The sequence below is a fragment of the Cyprinodon tularosa genome, unplaced genomic scaffold (genome assembly GCF_016077235.1).
Source record: "Cyprinodon tularosa strain WSP-4 unplaced genomic scaffold, ASM1607723v1 ctg213, whole genome shotgun sequence".
Classification (NCBI taxonomy): domain Eukaryota; kingdom Metazoa; phylum Chordata; class Actinopteri; order Cyprinodontiformes; family Cyprinodontidae; genus Cyprinodon; species Cyprinodon tularosa.
Genome location: NW_024038792.1, coordinates 411,061 through 429,279, shown reverse-complemented (window position 1 = coordinate 429,279; position 18,219 = coordinate 411,061). Strand labels below are relative to the sequence as shown.

Below are 18,219 nucleotides of genomic sequence, written 5' to 3'. Positions count from 1 at the left end.
TTTACAAGATTATGTGAGAACTTAACAAATGAATTACAAATTTTTTGCATAAATAAAATATATATATATATATATATTTCTTTAGTGTCTACATACCTGAATCAGTAGGAAGGTAAAAGACCAGTCCAGTGAGGAAAGAAAACAGCATGCAGGGAATGATGACATTGACAATAAAATAAAGGGGAAGTCGTAGCATGAGAAAATGATAAGTGATGTCCAAATAGGGTGTGTCCGGGCAGCACGTGTAGTAAACCCAATGTTTCCAGCTCCTGTAGTCCTTTAACACCCATTCACCTGACTCCATGAAGTTACTGAGGTCTGGTCGGTCACTGTCCTAAAACCAGAGAGGAATCACAAAATAGACAACCATATTCCTTTTAGATAAAAAACAAGTTAAATTAAAAGATAAAAACAAATTTCTGCATGACAGAAATACATTTACAATCTTTATAAAAGCAGACACTGTTATTGAAAAGTCTTGATGGAATTTATAACTGGACATTCTGCAAAATACCCTGTAGCAAGGGCAGATAAAGGTTAGGGTAGACTATTAAAAAACTTTCTTTTTTTCTATTTCCTTTGAATATTTTAACAATTTATTCTACTTTTTTAATTAAGTTCTGAATGATCTTGGTCTAGGCAGTTTTTTAATCTACACCAGTGTCATATTTAAAAAATAAAACAACTGTCGCTGCTGGGGTTTGCTATATTGCCAGTAATGTTTTTTTCATCTGTTATTGTAAAAAAAATTACTGACAAAGCATTTTTTTTATATTTTGAAAATGGATATAAAAGAGGAAATTTGCTAAAATTGTGAAAAGAATTTTTCTTTTGTGTGTGTCCTATTAGGCAATATAGGTCTTTCACAAGCAGACCAGTATGACTGTTGCCAAAGGGTTCTGCTTGATACTTGTTTATTAAAATTTATTGAACATTATCTAGGGAGTAGAATCATATATAACAGCATGGAAAGGGCAGAGCCCCCAGACTTGTCCCCCTTTTTCCCGGGGGTTCCGGCATTGCGGTGGCTGGGAGTTTTCCCTGGGGCTGTCTCTCCTCCTCCCCTGGTGGGGGTCGGATTTCCTGGGTTGGCCCCTCATTGGCGCCTTTGCTCTTGGGGTCCCTTTGGGCATCTGGGGCTTTGGGTCCCCCGGCGCTTGCCTAGGTGCTCTGAGGGGGGGGCACCTCTTAGAGATTCACTTCCATACAGAAAGCCCATATTCCTAAAAATATCCACTGGACTTGTATTGCTTGGAAACATGCAAATGGAAAGGAGACAATCCCCCCCTTTAACGACAGACCCTCAGAATCATAGACAGGTTTCAGATATTACAGGCTAACAATGGTAAATGGCATGTACTTATATAGCGCCTTTATTCAAGTTAGGAGACTTGACCAAAGCACTTTACACTACATTCACACACACACTGATAGTGGCAAGCTACATTGTAGCCACATCTGCCCTGGGGCTCACTGAGAAGCAGGGCTGCCGTACACTGGCGCCACGGGCCCTCTGACCACCATCAGTAGACAATGCAGGTGAAGTGTCTTGCCCAAGGACACAATGACAATGAAAGTCGGAGTCGGGGCTTGAACCGTCAATCCTTCGATTTCAGGGCAAACTCCTACATCCAACGCCACTGTTGCCCCTTTGTAATGGTACCAAACAACCCACTCATCGGTTTCTATTTGCATGTTTCCAAGCAATAAAAGGCCTTGTCTTTATATAGACTCAAACTCACTGCGGATCCAGACATTTGAATTGAAAAAGCTTCCTGGAGAGGTGGAGAAATGTCTTCAAATCTTGGAAACCAAGTCCAGTGGATTGTTTTTTTACTTTTACGGAATGACTATGACCTAGATGACTGAGAATCTTCATCAGCCTATATTCTTACCGTCAGCTACCACAGTATACATGTCAGATTAAATAATACTACTTATACTTCAGCGATATTATATAGGTGTTACTTAATTGTATGTCTTGTTGGTTGTGCTGTTCTTTTTTCATCTCTTTGCAGGTGATGAAACAGCCTGAAGATGTTTTATCATTATCTCCCTTTTATCTCCTCTCTCTTTCATCTTTTCTCCTTTTTTTTTTTACCCGAGGGATAAAACACAAATGCATCATAGGTAAAACACTCCCACAATGCCGGCCATGACCTTCCACATGGTGTCCCAGTCAATCACATAGTCCCCACAATTTATAAATGTGCAAAGCTGGTGGAGACGTTCAGCTTCAACTGCAGTAAAACGTGACTAAAATGTTTTGTTAGTGGGCTGTGAACAAATGTCAAACATTTAAAATATATGTTGAGAATATTTTGCTACGTTTCTTTTCTTTTCCTACCACATGATAATTTTATACCAGTCTGTATTTAAATAAAAACCAAAAATCTTAATAATACACACATTGTTTTTGGGGTTAATTTTGCCTCATTTTGGAGAATAAGAAACACACTGCATTTTCAAGGAAAAGCTATTCAAATAAAAAAAGATTTGTTCTTACTGGGTTGATGATGACAAGTGTACCATCATATGTCCAGGTACCTAGTTTCATGCTGCAGTTCTGCAGGTCAAATGGAAAGTGAAGGACTATGATCTCACAGTAACTCTTATAAATAGCAGGGGGGTTCCAGGTTATCATGCCTGTGTGCTCCAGCAGGACTTTGGTTTCATGAATGATGGCAAAATCACCATCGGCACTGGGGAAAGGAAGAGGAAGGAGAGAAAAGTCAGAAAAAAATGTGAGCACAACATTTGCATATTTAGGGAAAATTAAGTGTATGTTGTGTTTATTTAAAAAAAAAAAAGTGTTCGTTTACTTGTTGTACAGCACTAAGTCAGGTTTCCATATGTCTGCTGAAGGAATTCTGATCTTTTTGATGCCTCCGTAATCATCTGGATTCCACTGCAGGTTCACATCTTTCCATTGCTGGGAAGGAGAAAAAGGGAAAACATTTCTAAAGATGAATACTAACCTATCTATTGAAATACTTCCCTTAGGTCAGTTTTCAGCATCAATATTTCCGATTGAGTAGGAAGAGTTTTATCTGTACAGAACTTTTATGACAATTTTTAGAGCCTAAAAGAGAGCCCAGTTTTAGTTACGTGCAGATTTTTCCTAAATTGTGCATTGCAGCAATCCACACTGTTGGGTTAGACAAACCATATGCAACCAATAGAACCAGAGTTAGAGAGGAAGACTCTGGTATGCCCCAGCGGGTAAGAGTGTAAATTATCACACTGACAACAATGCCTTCTTTTTGCAATGGAGGGAAAATGCGATGATGAGGAAATCTGAGTGAGCCCAGGTTTAGACAGGTGGCTTTGAAAGGCCTTAATATTACCTATATGGTAATAAATATATCATTCTATTTTTAAAGAGCCTGAGAAATGTATGTGACATCACTCATGTCATGAGTGACTTATGCAATAATTATTAAAGCAATTAAATATAAATACAACTCCAATCTAGAGGTAATTTTAACATTTTGCATCCTGTTTCAGTGTTTTAGATATTCTTATAGAGAAGCTGATAGCCTGTATGTACTAGGACACATTTTTTTCTACAAAAGAGATATCTTACTCTGGAATCCTATTTGTGTGAATTACTATTTCAGACCAAGAGCTGTGATCCTTTTTGCCAGTGGTCCTTGACTGCCAAAGATTAGACGCCATAATTAACTATAACTACCAATTCTATTTATTTAATATGTTCATAATCTTCTGGTAAACTCTCACAACACCACATGGGACACAGTAGCACTGCTGCATAGCTTGTCTAATTGTTTACAGCACAATGATGCATTTTAAACATCTGTCAGAGCACCCGCTAACATTTTTATTTAGTCTCGTCTCATCAAAAAAATTACACCCATGAGTCATCAAAGATTCACGTTTAGCTTGTCAGTTCTTGTCATTGTCATGAAAAAAGGAGCGTCAATGAAATTATTCCATCATTGTAATCGTTAACGAAAAGAACACTGGTCTGAAGTCGTCATTATAGTGGCAGCTGAACCAATAAGTGCATTGATGTCCCACTCATAAATTCTAGAAACATCTTTGATATCATATTTAAATGACAGGTCCTGATCAGAAATAACACCAAGATATTTTACTTTTTTATCTGAGATTTATTTGATCCAATCTAGATGAACTGACTGACTAATCAGCTTCTTTTTCAAAGACTCTGGTCCAAAGACAATAACTTGTTTTGTCTGCATTCAGAAGCAGAAATTTAAGAGTCATCCATTTTTATGTCCTCAAGACATGCCTGTACTCTACCTAACACTTTGCTTCATCCGGATTCATAGACAGATATAGCTGAGTTTCATCGGCATAATAGTAGAAATTAATCACATGCTGTCTGATAATTCTATCAATTCGGAGCATATATATAGTAAAGAGAATTGGCCTTAGCATTGTTTCCAATGGTTCTCCACAGGTAACACTGGTCCATGATGAATAATTGACGTGAACGAACTAAAATCTGTCAGATGAATAAGATTTAAAACAGTCAAGATTTTGACCAGTCCAGTTTGCTGTCCAACCACACCCCAAGGTACTGTACTTGTAGGAGTCCACGGGCTCCACCTCAGTTCCCTCTAGTACGACTGGTCTTGGCTTTTGTCTGGACCTCCTAAAGTGTATAACCAGCTCCTTTGTCTAAGAGGAACTACTTTCTCAAGAATTTCAGATAAGAAAGGAAGGTATGGATATAGGTTTATGATTGACCAAGTCATCTGGGTCAAGAGACTGCTTCTTAAGTTAAGGTTTAATTACAGTTACCTTAAAAGCCTGAGATACATATCCCTGTAACAGGGATAGATTAATCACATCTAAAAGGAAGGAGTAAATCAGGGGGAATACTTAATTTAATACCTTGGTTTGGACCTGGATCTGATATACAAGTAAAAGGCTTAGATGAAGATAATAGTTTTGCCAACTCTGAAGTTCAACTGGATCAAAGCAGTCCAAACCCAGTTCAGATTCTTTACATACATCTCAACAAAAACAGCAGTAGTAGCTGTAATTTGTTCCAATTGTTGAGTAAATGCAGGGATAGATGAATGGAAGAATAGTAACTCCATAAGGAGGGTGTTAACTCAGAACAAAGATGAAAGCGAAAAGAGGCTAGGATAAAAATTAACTCTTAAGTCTGGAATTGCAGTACATTACCAAAGGGCAGAAAGAAGACGCAATGGCTAAGGGTTCTGCTGTGAGAGGAAGCTGATGGATGAATCCTGAAGGTTCCTGCATTTGAATCTTTTGAGAGGTGTGGATGCAAGATGTTAGTGATATTTTTGTTGATGATAATTGAGTCTTTTAAAACCTAATAATACCTGCCTGTTATCTGTCAAAACTATTGTTTTTTCCAAGAAGTTTATCTAATTAGGACAGTTCTTCTGTCAGAATATACAGTTGTAACGTTCATTATGTACAAAACAGAGACTTCGGAATTAAATTGGGGCACAGAAAGAGTGGATCCTTCTTAACACTGATCTCTGTGCTTTTATCTGCGACACTGTGTAATAGTTTGATAAGGCTGGAGCCTTATCCTTGAAGGATACATCGCTATCCTTCAAGGATAGCGATGTATTCTCCCGTGAGGCTTTGCGAGACCAAGCAAGCCAGCTGCTCTGTGGTTAGAGGAAAAAGGTTACTTGGCGCCGAACAGTGGTGAATATTGGAAGTTCAGTTTAATATAATACAAGTATATGAATAGTTCCTTCTGAAATGAATGAAAATAGTTGTTTTAATGGTTATAGAGTCAGATATGTGGCGGTAACGTTTGATTTATCTAAAGGTTTTTATCTGTTACTGTGTAAATGGGTTTGGCAGTAATTTAAGGACAGATTCTAATATATCTGCAGGGTGGGGACTATAAATCTGATATTTTTTTATTGCTGTTTTTCATAATTTTCATAACTAAGTATTTTTTGTTAGATATATTCTTTATACATACATTGTTTAGATTTACTTATATCTTTCTACCCCTTTTAGAGAATAAAAAAATCTCTTAATTGTCCCACAATGGGCAAATTTACAGCAGCAGAAAGATTATTGAAAATTGTCACACAAATTTGGACCTTAGAAAAATGTAACATAATAGGGAAGATTTAAAATATTAAAAAAATACAATTCTGTAAAGTGTTTTAACAATATAAAATTGTGCACCTGGAGAATAAATAACCAATATCCAGCTATGGACATTTTTACAGTAATGGATATAGCAGCAACATCAGAGATGTGCAGAATGACAGCAGCAGGTTATTTAACTGACTAAGGTTTCTATCATTACATTTGATTCTATTTGTTCCTGCTCCCGGTGGTTAAAACCTTTATTCCACTCTGGATTCTTGTGAGTGTAGCCTTTGTTTTCTTTGTTCACTTTATAATAAAAAATAAGTAAACAAACAGTTTTGAAAACTTCGGTATTGATTCTTTTCCTGCTTTGTGTGTCAACTGTCATGGTTGCTAAGCAACAGAGCATACGGCGGTAAAACCCACAGAAGGGTAGACCTGGTCGAATTCACAGCCAAAACTCTTCCGGTCTCCTTATTTTCACAGAATTCAAAGGATCGAGTCTAGGTAGACCGCATCCTTGGAGGATCCAGCCCATGAATTCGAACAGAGCCCTAAATTCACCTAACGCAGCCTGTCCCTCCGAAATTACATCATGAACTGCAGCTCATTAAAAACCACTGTGAGCCCAGAATTGTTCCTCTTCCACTGGGGACCATCGGTCCGGACAGATAGACCTAACCTTCCAGCTGGACATCATATTACATATTATTTTGCTTGATGCAGAGAGAGCATATTAGATAAACAAATAAGAGATGGGTTTACCTCTGCACAATTCTATATCTTCAAAAGAAAATACAGGATAATTACACATATAACACACATATTTAGACTATTTGGTTAAATAGGCACGAATTTACCTTTTGTCGTTGTTGCTGATAAGTTCAAATGCAACCCATTTCAAAGTGGAAAAAAATCCTAATTCTACATTCACCAGAGCCGGTGATGATTTAAGCACTGATAAACAGCATCTAGTTTGTTTAGTTCTTATCCAATTTCTATCAATGTTGCAAGAAATATTGCTTTTCTCTTTAAACAAAATGCGACCTGAGGCTCACGTCAAGCATTAAAAAAAGAGCACGAATATTGCATAGGACCAATGACATCAGACCAATGAAACTTAAGACAAGTAGTGTCCCTACCAAAGTTGAAATCAAACTTACGCCCTTGAGGGGGAGAATTATTCAGATTAGGCATCAAGAAGCAAAAGAGAGCAGGGAATGGATAGGGCAATTAACTCTGATAAAGAGAGTGAGTACCTTGGAAACCTGATGTTAATTACTGTTAATGTTAATTTTATTTAATGAAGGTGAAACAGGAGAAGGACAATGAACTAATGAGGTAAGGGCAAACAGGAAGAGCTCCTGTGGCGAGACTAGGATTATTAGAATTAGAAAAATATATTCAGGAATGAAGGAGGGAAGGGGGATCGATTGTGGAGGAAAGGGGAAGAGGACAGATATGAAGAGTATGGAGGAAGAATTTCAGAAGCATTTGGCTGGGCTGGCTGTTATTTTAAGAGGAGCAGGAGTCAAACTAGGATGAAAGATAGAAGGAAGAAAAGAAGAATTGATGCAGGGATGAAGAGGAGCAGTAGTACTGGAATTTAAGGAGCCTGAGTAAAAAGGATGTATTGATGCTAGGTATAACCTTCAGGACTACTTTAACAGAGTTCTCCACCATTGTCAGATAGTGCAGTTATAAATTTGAAAGGATCTGTTTCAGTTTCTCTCACCACTGTGTCGCTTAGTAGTACTGCAGAGGGCAAAAGTTTAGTTTATTCCCATTCACAGGTTGAATGGGAATAAACGCAGCCCCTTTGAAAAAGAAACACTTAACTAAGATAATAAAGCTGGCTCCTTGGTTTAATGCAGAGCTGGCTCTTTAAAGCAAAATGCTAGGAAACTGGACAGAAAATATTGCTCTACAGGCCTACGGGAATCCTACCTAGTCTGAAAAACTGTTTACTGCAGTATAAGAGGAACCTTTGTAAAGCAAGAGTAGAATATTTCTCCTAATTAATAGAGTAGAATAAGAATAATCCTAGATTTCTTTTTAATACTGTTGCCAAACTCACCCAGAGCCATAGCTCTGCTGAACCATCCATGATACCTGTTCTTAGCAGCAATGATTTTATGGGATTCTTTATAAATAAGATTGATCTCATAAAAGTAAGATCATTAACACTCCTCTAACTATGATGAGTTTATCTCTGGAAGGTGAGGCAGCATCTAAGGTAGCCATAGTAGCCATCTGAATTAGACTGCTCTGATGCAGTTGAATTTTCGGAGTTCCAAAAAAAAAAAAAAAAACTTGCTTCCAAATTTGAAGACGTTTCGTTTGCCATTGGAAGCCAAATTTGGCAACAAAATCCGGTGGATTGTTTTTAGTTTTTTGGAATGACTATGACCTGGATGACTGTGATCATCACCAGCAACTTTCAGAGTTTGCAAAACTATTGTCTTCATCTAAGCCTTCAGCTTCTGTGTTAGATCCAGATCCAACCAGGTTATTTAAGGAAGCTTTCCCTCTGATCTACTCCCCCATTTTAGACATAATTAATCTATCTCTGTTACAGGGATATGTACCAAAGGCTTTTAAGGTTGCTGTAATTAAACCTTTGCTTAAGAAACCATCTCTTAACCCAGATGACTTGGTCAATTATAGACCTATATCCAATTTTCCTTATCTAAAATTTTTGTAGTTGCCAAAAACAGGTGTGACCACTTCCACCATAATGAACTTTTTGAAGAATTTCCGTCAGGCTTTATAGCTCATCATAGCACTGAAAAGGTTCTGGTTAAAATCGTTATATTTTCATGGCCTCAGATGACGGACTTGTGTCTGTACCTGTATTGTTCGATCTCAGTGCTGCATTTGATACAGTTGATTATAATATTCTTTTAGAAAGTGTTGAATATTTTGTTGGAATTAAAGGAACATTAGACTGGTTTAAATCTTATCTATCTGATCGAATTCAGTTTGTTCATGTTAATGATAGATCTTCAACACGCTCAAAGGTTACCTGTGGAGTACCACAGGGATCAGTGCTAGGACCAATTCTCTTTACTTTATACATGCTCCCAATTGGTAGAATTATTAGACAGCATGGGATTAATTTCCACTGTTATGCTGATGATACCCAGCTATATCTGTCTATAAATCCAGATGAAGCTAACCCATTACATAGATTACAGGCATGTCTGAAGACATAAAAACCTGGATGACTCTTAACGTTCTCCTTCTGAATGAAGACAAAACAGAAGTTTTAGTCTTTGGACCAGAGTCTCTGAAAAAGAAGCTTATTAGTCAGTCACTTCATTTGGATGGGATTAAACTGATTTTGGATAATAAAGTAAAAAATCTTAGTGTTATTTTTGATCAGGACCTGTCATTTAAATCCCATATCAAAGAGGTTTCTAGAATTTCCTTCTTTCATCTGAGGAACATTGCAAAAATGAGAAATCTCCTGTCCAGGGGTGATGCTGAGAAACTAGTCCATGCATTTGTTACTTCAAGGCTGGACTATTGTAATTCTTTACTATCAGGAAGTCCACAAACTGTAGTTAAAAGCCTTCAGCTGATCCAAAATTCTGCAGCCAGAGTTCTAATGAAAATGAAAAAGAGAGATCATATCTCTCCTATCCTGGCTTCTCTTCATTGGTTTCCTGTTAAATCCAGAATAGAATTTAAAATCCTCCTTCTCACATATAAAGCCTTAAATGGCCAAGCTCCATCTTATATCAGAGATCTGATTGTTCCTTATGTTCCTAACAGAGCACTTCGCTCTCAATCTGCAGGTTTACTAGTGGTTCCTAGAATTTCTAAAAGTAGAATGGGAGGCAGATCTTTTAGTCATCAGGCTCCTCTCCTGTGGAACCAACTACCAGTTTTAGTCCGTGAGGCAGACACCCTGTCTACTTTTAAGGCTAGGCTTAAAACTTTCCTTTTTGATAAAGCTTCTAGTTAGAGTGGCTCAGGTTATCCTGAGCTATCTCTATAGTTATGCTGCTATAGGCTTAGACTGCTGGAGGACATAGGGACCCCTATTTCATCATTCTGCTTCATTCTATCTCTATTCTCCCACTCTGCAGAATCCGTTAGTTCAATCTCTAACATTCTGCTCTCTCTGTGCTTTTATCATAGTAGCTTCATCTGGTCTGTTCCTGTTTGGCTGTTACTCCATCCTGGAGAGAAATATCAGCTGTGCTGCTTCCATCAACACCCTTGTTTATACAGGTGCTGGTCATAAAATTAGAATATCATGAAAAAGTAGATTGATTTCAGTAATTCCATTTAAAAAGTGAAACTTGTATATTATATTCATACATTACATACAAACTCATATATTTCAGATGTTTATTTTGTTTAATTTTGATGATTACAAATGACAACAAATGAAAATCTCAAATTCATCATATCAGAAAATTAGAATATTACTGAAGACCAATAAAAACAAAGGATTTATAGAAATGTTGGCCAACTGAAAAGTATGAACATGAAAAGTATGAGCATGTACAGCACTCAGTATTTAGTTGGGCCTCCTTTGGCCTGTATTACTGCAGCAATGCGGCGTGGCATGGAGTCGATCAGTCTGTGGCACTGCTCAGGTGTTATGATAGCCCAGGTTGCTCTAATAGTGGCTTTTAGCTCTTCTGAATTGTTGGGTCTGGTGTATTGCATCTTCTTCTTCACAATACCCCATAGATTTTCTATGGGGTTAAGGTCAGGAGAGTTTGCTGGCCAATTAAGAACAGGGATACCATGGTCCTTCAACCAGGTACTGGTAGCTTTGGCACTGTGTGCAGGTGCCAAGTCCTGTTGGAAAATGAAATCTGCATCTCCAAAAAGTTGGTGAGCTGCAGGAAGCATGAAGTGCTCTAAAACTTCCTGGTATGTGGCTGCGTTGACCCTGGACCTCAGAAAACACAATGGACCAACACCAGCAGATGACATGGCACCCCAAACCATCACTGACTGTGGAAACTTTACACTGGACTTCAAGCAACGTGGATGAAGTGCCTCTCTTCTTTTCCTCCAGACTCTGGGACCTTGATTTACAAAGGAAATGCAAAATTTACTTTCATCAGAGAACATGACTTTGGACCACTCACCAGCAGTCCAGTCCTGTTTCTCTTTAGCCCAGGCAAGACGCTTCTGACGCTGTCTGTGGTTCAAGAGTGGCTTGACACAAGGAATGCGACAGCAGAAACCCATGTCTTTCATACGTCTGTGTGTGGTGGTTCTTGAAGCACTCACTCCAGCTGCAGTCCACTCTTTGTGAATCTCCCCCACATTTTTGAATGGGTTTTGTTTCACAATCCTCTCCAGGGTGCGGTTATCTCTCTTGCTTGTACACTTTTTTCGACCACATCTTTTCCTTCCCTTCGCCTCTCTATTAATGTGCTTGGACACTGAGCTCTGTGAACAGCCAGCCTCTTTAGCGATGACCTTTTGTGTCTTGCCCTCCTTGTGCAAGGTGTCGATGGTCGTCTTTTGGACAACTGTCAAGTCAGCAGTCTTCCCCATGATTGTGTAGCCTATAGAACTAGACTGAAAGACCATTTAAAGGCTTTTGCAGGTGGTTTGAGTTAATTAGCTGATTAGAGTGTGGCACCAGGGGCCATCAATTTTGAACCTTTTCACAATATTCTAATTTTCTGATATGATGAATTTGAGATTTTCATTTGTTGTCATTTGTAATCATCAAAATTAAACAAAATAAACATCTGAAATATATGAGTTTGTATGTAATGTATGAATATAATATACAAGTTTCACTTTTTAAATGGAATTACTGAAATCAATCTACTTTTTCATGATATTCTAATTTTATGACCAGCACCTGTAGATGTTTGAGCTCGGCCTGTTTTTCAGTGTAGTCCTGTTTCTTTGACTGGCTGGATGTTCCCTCTTCATCCTTCAACATTGGAGCTGGCTCAGATTTCGTCGGCCTGGCTGTGTTTTTCCTGGAGCCTGTGGAGCTGGTTGAAAGTTGCCTTTTGTATCTCTGCTTCTTTTTGTGTCTCTGCTTCTGTCTCCTTGAACCCCAGTCGGCCTCAGCAGATGGCCGCTCACACTGAGCCTGGTTCTGCTGGAGGTTTCTTCCTGTTAAAAGGGAGTTTTTCCTCTCCACTGTCACTACAAGCATGCTTAGTGTGAGGGCTAGCCTCTGAGTCAATGAGTCGATGCAATCAACTGGCTTTCCTCAGATAGAAAACTTTGAAAAGATTTGACTGTATGATTTAAAGTGCCTTGAGATGACGTGTGTTGTGAATTGGTGCAATATTAATAAACTGAGATTGAGATTGAATTGAACAACTTGAGTAGCTAAGTCAGGAAGGATTCGGGTCCAAGTTTTGATATGACAATGCTCCTGCTAAATAGACCTGTAGGGAGGGACTGAGGGTTTCGAGACGGTGACATCACCGGAGACTGGCTCCCAATATCCATCCATCCATCCATTTTCTGACATGCTTAATCCCAACTAGGGTCGCAAGGGCTGCTGGTGCTTTTCTCCAGCCGTCTACGGGCGAGAGGCAGGGTACACCCTGGACAGGTCACCAGTCCATCGCAGGGCTCCCAATATAATAACTTAATTTAAAAGATTGATCAGATTCAGTTTTATGAACTGAAAATAAGAACTTTATTGAAATGGGTTTTGCACACCAAACATTAATTGGAGACTTTTTCAACATTTTGTGTTTCTTTGCAATTATTTTTGAAAACACCATAGTAGTCCTTAACACAGTTAAATAACACACTACAATCCAGTAATAAATATGCCCTATTATCCATTGATAATAGGGCATACACACACACATACACACACCAACACTCGTTCTGCCATCGTAGTGAGGACCATATGTTGACTGCCACTGGTTTTCAGTCATTTTCAACCCTTTCTATGCCCTTACCCTAAAACTAACCCCAAATCTACCCATTACCAATGCATACCTCACCCTAACCCTAACCAATTGACACCTTAGCCCTAAACCCAACCATTAGAAAAACACCATGTGAGGACCGGCAAAATGTCCTCAGTTTGCAACAACTGGACCTCAATTTTATGGTGAAATTGGAAAAATGGTCCTCACTCTGAGGGCTAGACAGTTAAACACACACACCCACTTACCTGCCGTAGTCGGACATTACTGGTCACAATCTGGTTAACTTCATCCTTAAAAAAATAAAGAACAACACAAGCTTATGACCAGCCTGTTCTCGTCTGAGAACAGAAGCTAAGCAGGATCAGACATAATTATTACATGGATAGGTGCTGCAGTCACAAAGAAAATTAAGGAAATAGTAAAAACAGCTGCAGACTCCTAAAAATATGAAAGTGTTCTGGACCACTAGAAGGAGTAGAACAAAGAACTAACCCTATCCAACCAGTTTCTTACTTATATTACTATACTTAACTATTTGGTTATTCTGTTATACTATAAGACTGTTTGTTTGAAATTGATAAGAAAGATAACAAATCTCTCCTCATTCTTCCAAATGTCTTCTTTTCTGTGTTAAAGCCTTCCTGTTTGGACGTCTTATGCAAAACACATACCTCTTGTAACTGTTGTGCAATATTCCTTTCTCTCACTGTGCAATAACACATGCCAACCAGTGTTGTTTTTCGTAGCCATCTTAGATTTAGTCTTTATTCTTAGTCGAAAACTGTTATTACTTTTAATCACATTTTAGTCATTACGATATGTGATAGTTTTAGTCGTTTTAGTGAGTTTCATGTTGCAAAAAAGTGAACCTTTACAATTTACAAAGTTGTAAAAATAGCAGATCTAGTTCAATACTTCATATTGGTTAATATAGCAGACAGACAAGTTAACAAAATGTAGAATAAAGGAATGGTTTTAAACATAAAAGGTTTCCATCGTAAAGCAAACACGTCCTGATCTACTATGAATTATGCATTACACACAGATCTAGGGCTGGGTACCGAACATCGGTTCTTTTATGGTACCGACCGAAATGCTTCGGTTCTACAGAGTATTGAAACATGCCTCGTCTTTCGGTACTGTTAAGGAAGAAAATATTCTAAAATAGTTAACTTTGGAAAAAGGTTGGCTTCTCTCTTCCTTTCCCAGATCCGCTCGGCGAGCTGCGTGTGGCCACAAGGAAAACCAGCATTGCGTGTTGACGTCACAGAATTACAGAGTTTAATCCAATATAAGACAATGCATAAACTTAGAAATAAGACAATGCACAAACCTACACCAGAAACTGCAGAACAACGGAGACATACATTCAATTACCTGACATAAATGGAGAGAAGGAAAGAAAGCAAAGACGTACAAAGACATCTTTGGAGAGCAAATCTGATTTGTTACTCTGTGTAGAAAGTTTTATCCTCTTGTATTTAATTTATTCAAATAAGGCTGGCTTTTGCTCCTCCAACCAGGAGCTATCTCTGACACTCACAAAAACTTAGAGCTTCCCCTAATTTACGGCAAACATCTGGGGTCATTTGCTTCTTTGTTTTAACAAGAAAAAGCGGAAAGCTTGTCTTGGCATCTAGAATTCTTAGGGTCATCTGGCTAAGATAAGCTTTCACAGACAGCTGTGGAATGCGGGGGCCTCTCCTACCATAAATTCTCATGAACAAACTTAAATTCAGTATTTTGGTTCAAGGAAAGGTTATCTTCACAAACTTGTTCTTGTTCAAAATTAAGAAATATGTTCAAAATGAGAGTGCTCAACATACCTTTTACACATGCCATAAGATTAACTGTATTAAAAACTAAAAATAATAATTTTTCTTTAACATTACCAAGTTTCGGTGATTGGCTGTAACACTTAACTTGATTGCGTCATCCAGGAAAAATACACAGGTGGTCCCGCCTACAGCAGGGTTCATGTGTATCTGTTGTGAACTGGTTGCGAGCGTCGTGGAACCCCTTTAAAATGCCCTCCAGGTCAAAAGTGCGGCTTCACTTTATTAAGACTGATGCCAATAGTGCGCAATGCAATACATCGTGCACGGAAACAATTTAAGAGCAGAAAGTTGCTCGGTGTTTGACTTTAGAGCGGACCGCAGCCAGCGCGACCATCCTCCTCTCAGCAGCCCTTGGGCAGCGCAAAGCCAGAGCGGAGTGAATCATGCTACGTTCACATCGGACGCAGCAAGAGCAGCAAAATCGCGTCTGCTGCTTCATTTTTGCTGCTTGTACTAGTTTAGTTCTGACGCGCAGCTGAAGCAGCTCTATCCTTTCTTTGCCTTGCAGCTATATTTGCTGTGATCAGTGGGAATAAAGTAGTTTTATTATGTTTTTAAGTGGGAAAATCCACCTAAAAACTTCATCAGTTCATCCAGATTATCATCCTGCCTTCCAATATTATTCCTGTTTGAGCCACTCAGACCCCCACATACCAGCGGTGCGCTGTCAGTAGGATTCCCATTCAATGGGATTGTTTGTCTCCTGAGAAAGCAAACATGTTAATCTTTCTAAAGAAAAACTGCTAATTAAAAAGGTCCTCACAATGTAACAGTGAATTTTAGACACTGACTTGTTTGCAACTGTTCTTCTTCACTGAACATTTTTTTTTATGTAAGAGGAAAAATGTAAATGGAAAAATCGGCTTTAAATAAAACTCAAGATTTGTACTTTATCATGTTGTGTAATTTTCTTTTTTTTCGAATTGAAATTATAAAACTGGTATCGAAAAAAGTTTCGTTCAGGAACCGGTATTGAAGTGAAGGTATCGGTAGTGGTACCGGGACCGAAAATTTTTGAACGATACCCAGCCCTACACAGGTCAATAAAATCTTCATTGCTCAAAAAAAAAAAAAAAATAACAAAAGCATTATTCTTTCTACTTTTGACATTTGGTTGTATTTCTGAGAATTTGCCCCTTGGTTCCTGCTGCTCAGGGGTCAAAGTAGATTTAAATTCACAGGGTTTTGATGTAAAAAAAAAAAAAAAAAATACAGAGAGAAAACCACACCTAAATTGAATGAATATGCTACCTAAAATGTTGAAATGTTTAAAGGGCACAGAGAAAATGTTTTACTGACAATACAAGTAATCATTTGCATAATATTTAAACAGATAGAAACGAGAACAATGAGAGAGAAATTTTCAAAGTTCTATGTGCCTTCTTATTGGGCTCTCTATCCAAAAATAAACAGAATTCAATGAAATATTTAATTTGGATATAATTTTGGGATTCCTTTTGGTATAAATTAAAGAATTTTTAGTATCACCTCTTGTGAGCTGGAAGAAATAAAATCTTAATAGTTAGACAAAGGGTTTTTTACTGTTGGCTGAAGATGATCAGCCACATGTAGTTTATTAAGTAGCAATGGAAGATCCATACTACTGAAAGCTAACCATTAGAGTGGAGTGTGAAACGCAGACTCGGGGCAGAATTTGTCAGCAATGAGGGCGCAGTACCTGATTATTCCACCCGAGTGAAGTTGGCCCCCCCACCTTCTTTAAATCAGACAAAATTGGTGTCAAACGTTTGTTCTACGTTTGTGCTGGTTTGTGCAGCTAAAATGTTCGTTTGTGCCGCTACCATTTTAAAGATATAAAGAGATGTTTCTAGAGGTCATCAAAGGTCAAGTAGCTCCCCAACTTTCTTCAAATGAGGCAAAGTGGGTGTCAGTTAACTCAGCTCCGTTTGTGCTGGTTTGTGTAGCAAAAACAGATGTTAACTGACCTTTGATGACCTCTACAAAATATTATTAATATCATTGAAATGATAGCAGTACAAATGAAAATTTTTGCCATACAAAAATATAAAATTTTAAAATTCATTTTAATTTATATAAAATATTTAAAATAAAAATATAAAAAATTTAGAAATGCATATTTTGAAATATATACAGTTTTTGTACTGCTATCATTTTAATGATATCAATAACTGTTTGTAGAAGCCATCAAAGGTCAGTAAACATTTGTTCATTCTGAAACTCTGAATTTCATATAAATTATAGGTTGCTAACCTATGATTATATAATTTAATATTCTCTTTATATCTTTAAAATGGTAGCGGTACAAACGAAACTTTTTGCTGCACAAACGTAGCACAAACGTTTGACACCAATTTTGTTAAATTTGAAAAAGGTGGGGGGGCTGGTCGACCTTTTGACCTTTACATTTTCATTAATATCTTCAAAGCCAAAGCAGCACAAACAACATTTTTTTGCTGCACAAACCAGCACGAACGGAGCTGAGTTGATTGACACCCATTTCATCTGATTTGAAGAAGAATGTTTTTAGAGCATAAACAGTAGTGTATAGGATTTCCTAAAAGCGCGTTCACGAGTCTACGGAATCCGTGGCAGACCAAACCAGACAAAAGTGCGCATTCAGCGTCTGCTCTGCCGATAATGCAAGCATAGAAGAAGAAATGTGCTGTTTACCTGTGCAAAGAAAGAAACAACGAAAGAAAAATGTCTGAGGACTTCAGTGTTGAGGAAGAGCATGAGTTCTTTGCCGAGCTGAATGTGCACTTTCATCTGGTTTGGTCTGCCGCGGTTTCCGTAGACTCGTGAACGCGCTTTCAGGAAATCCTATACACTACTGTTTATGCTCTAAAACATTCTAAATGACTTCGTTTCGAGTAAATTCTGGATGCTACCCACTCAGGACACTTGGAATACATTGGACGAGCAGTATGGAGGAATATTGACACGTTTTTTGTGGACTTTTATGGACCTTTCTGTCTCGGGCGCCATAGACCTCCATTATTTGAATGTCAGCAGACAGCAAGAAGCCTCCCAGATCTCCAGATGCATTTGAGATATCAAAAAAGTACTCCAGAGTGTTGTTCAGCATGGGGGTGAGTAGAAAATGAAGGCTAATCATGTTTTGGGTGTACTATTCCTTTAAGGGTGTGCAAAAGGGTCCACAAATTCTATTTTCATATTTGGTTCTTGTGGAATTTTTGTTTAATCCTCTTTTTGTTATTGCGATATTCGATCCTCATGCCTACAAAAAAAAAGTCTGGTTTGGTTGAATAGTAAAAAGTTAATATTTTTGTATTCAACCGAAACAGTTCAAAAAGTTCATATTGGTGTTCAATAATGTATTTATTTATAATCAAATAAAAGTCTTCTAAATCATAAATGAGTTATGAAGTCTGAAAGCGTATTCTTAGGTCTACATTTTCAATATT

The 18,219-nt window shown here is 38.0% G+C and overlaps 1 protein-coding gene across 1 annotated transcript in view; it reads right to left on the bottom strand.

Moving 5' to 3' along the window:
* Positions 1 to 18,219, bottom strand: part of chrna1 (cholinergic receptor, nicotinic, alpha 1 (muscle)) — a 42,034-nt gene that overhangs the window by 11,947 nt on the left and 11,868 nt on the right. The window contains exons 3-6 of the mRNA XM_038285642.1: positions 13,220 to 13,264; positions 2,823 to 2,932; positions 2,507 to 2,702; positions 97 to 334 (exon numbers count right to left, since the gene is read on the bottom strand). Of these exons, the coding sequence (XP_038141570.1) occupies positions 97 to 334; positions 2,507 to 2,702; positions 2,823 to 2,932; positions 13,220 to 13,264 (589 nt within the window). The remainder of the gene's footprint in view (positions 1 to 96; positions 335 to 2,506; positions 2,703 to 2,822; positions 2,933 to 13,219; positions 13,265 to 18,219) is intronic.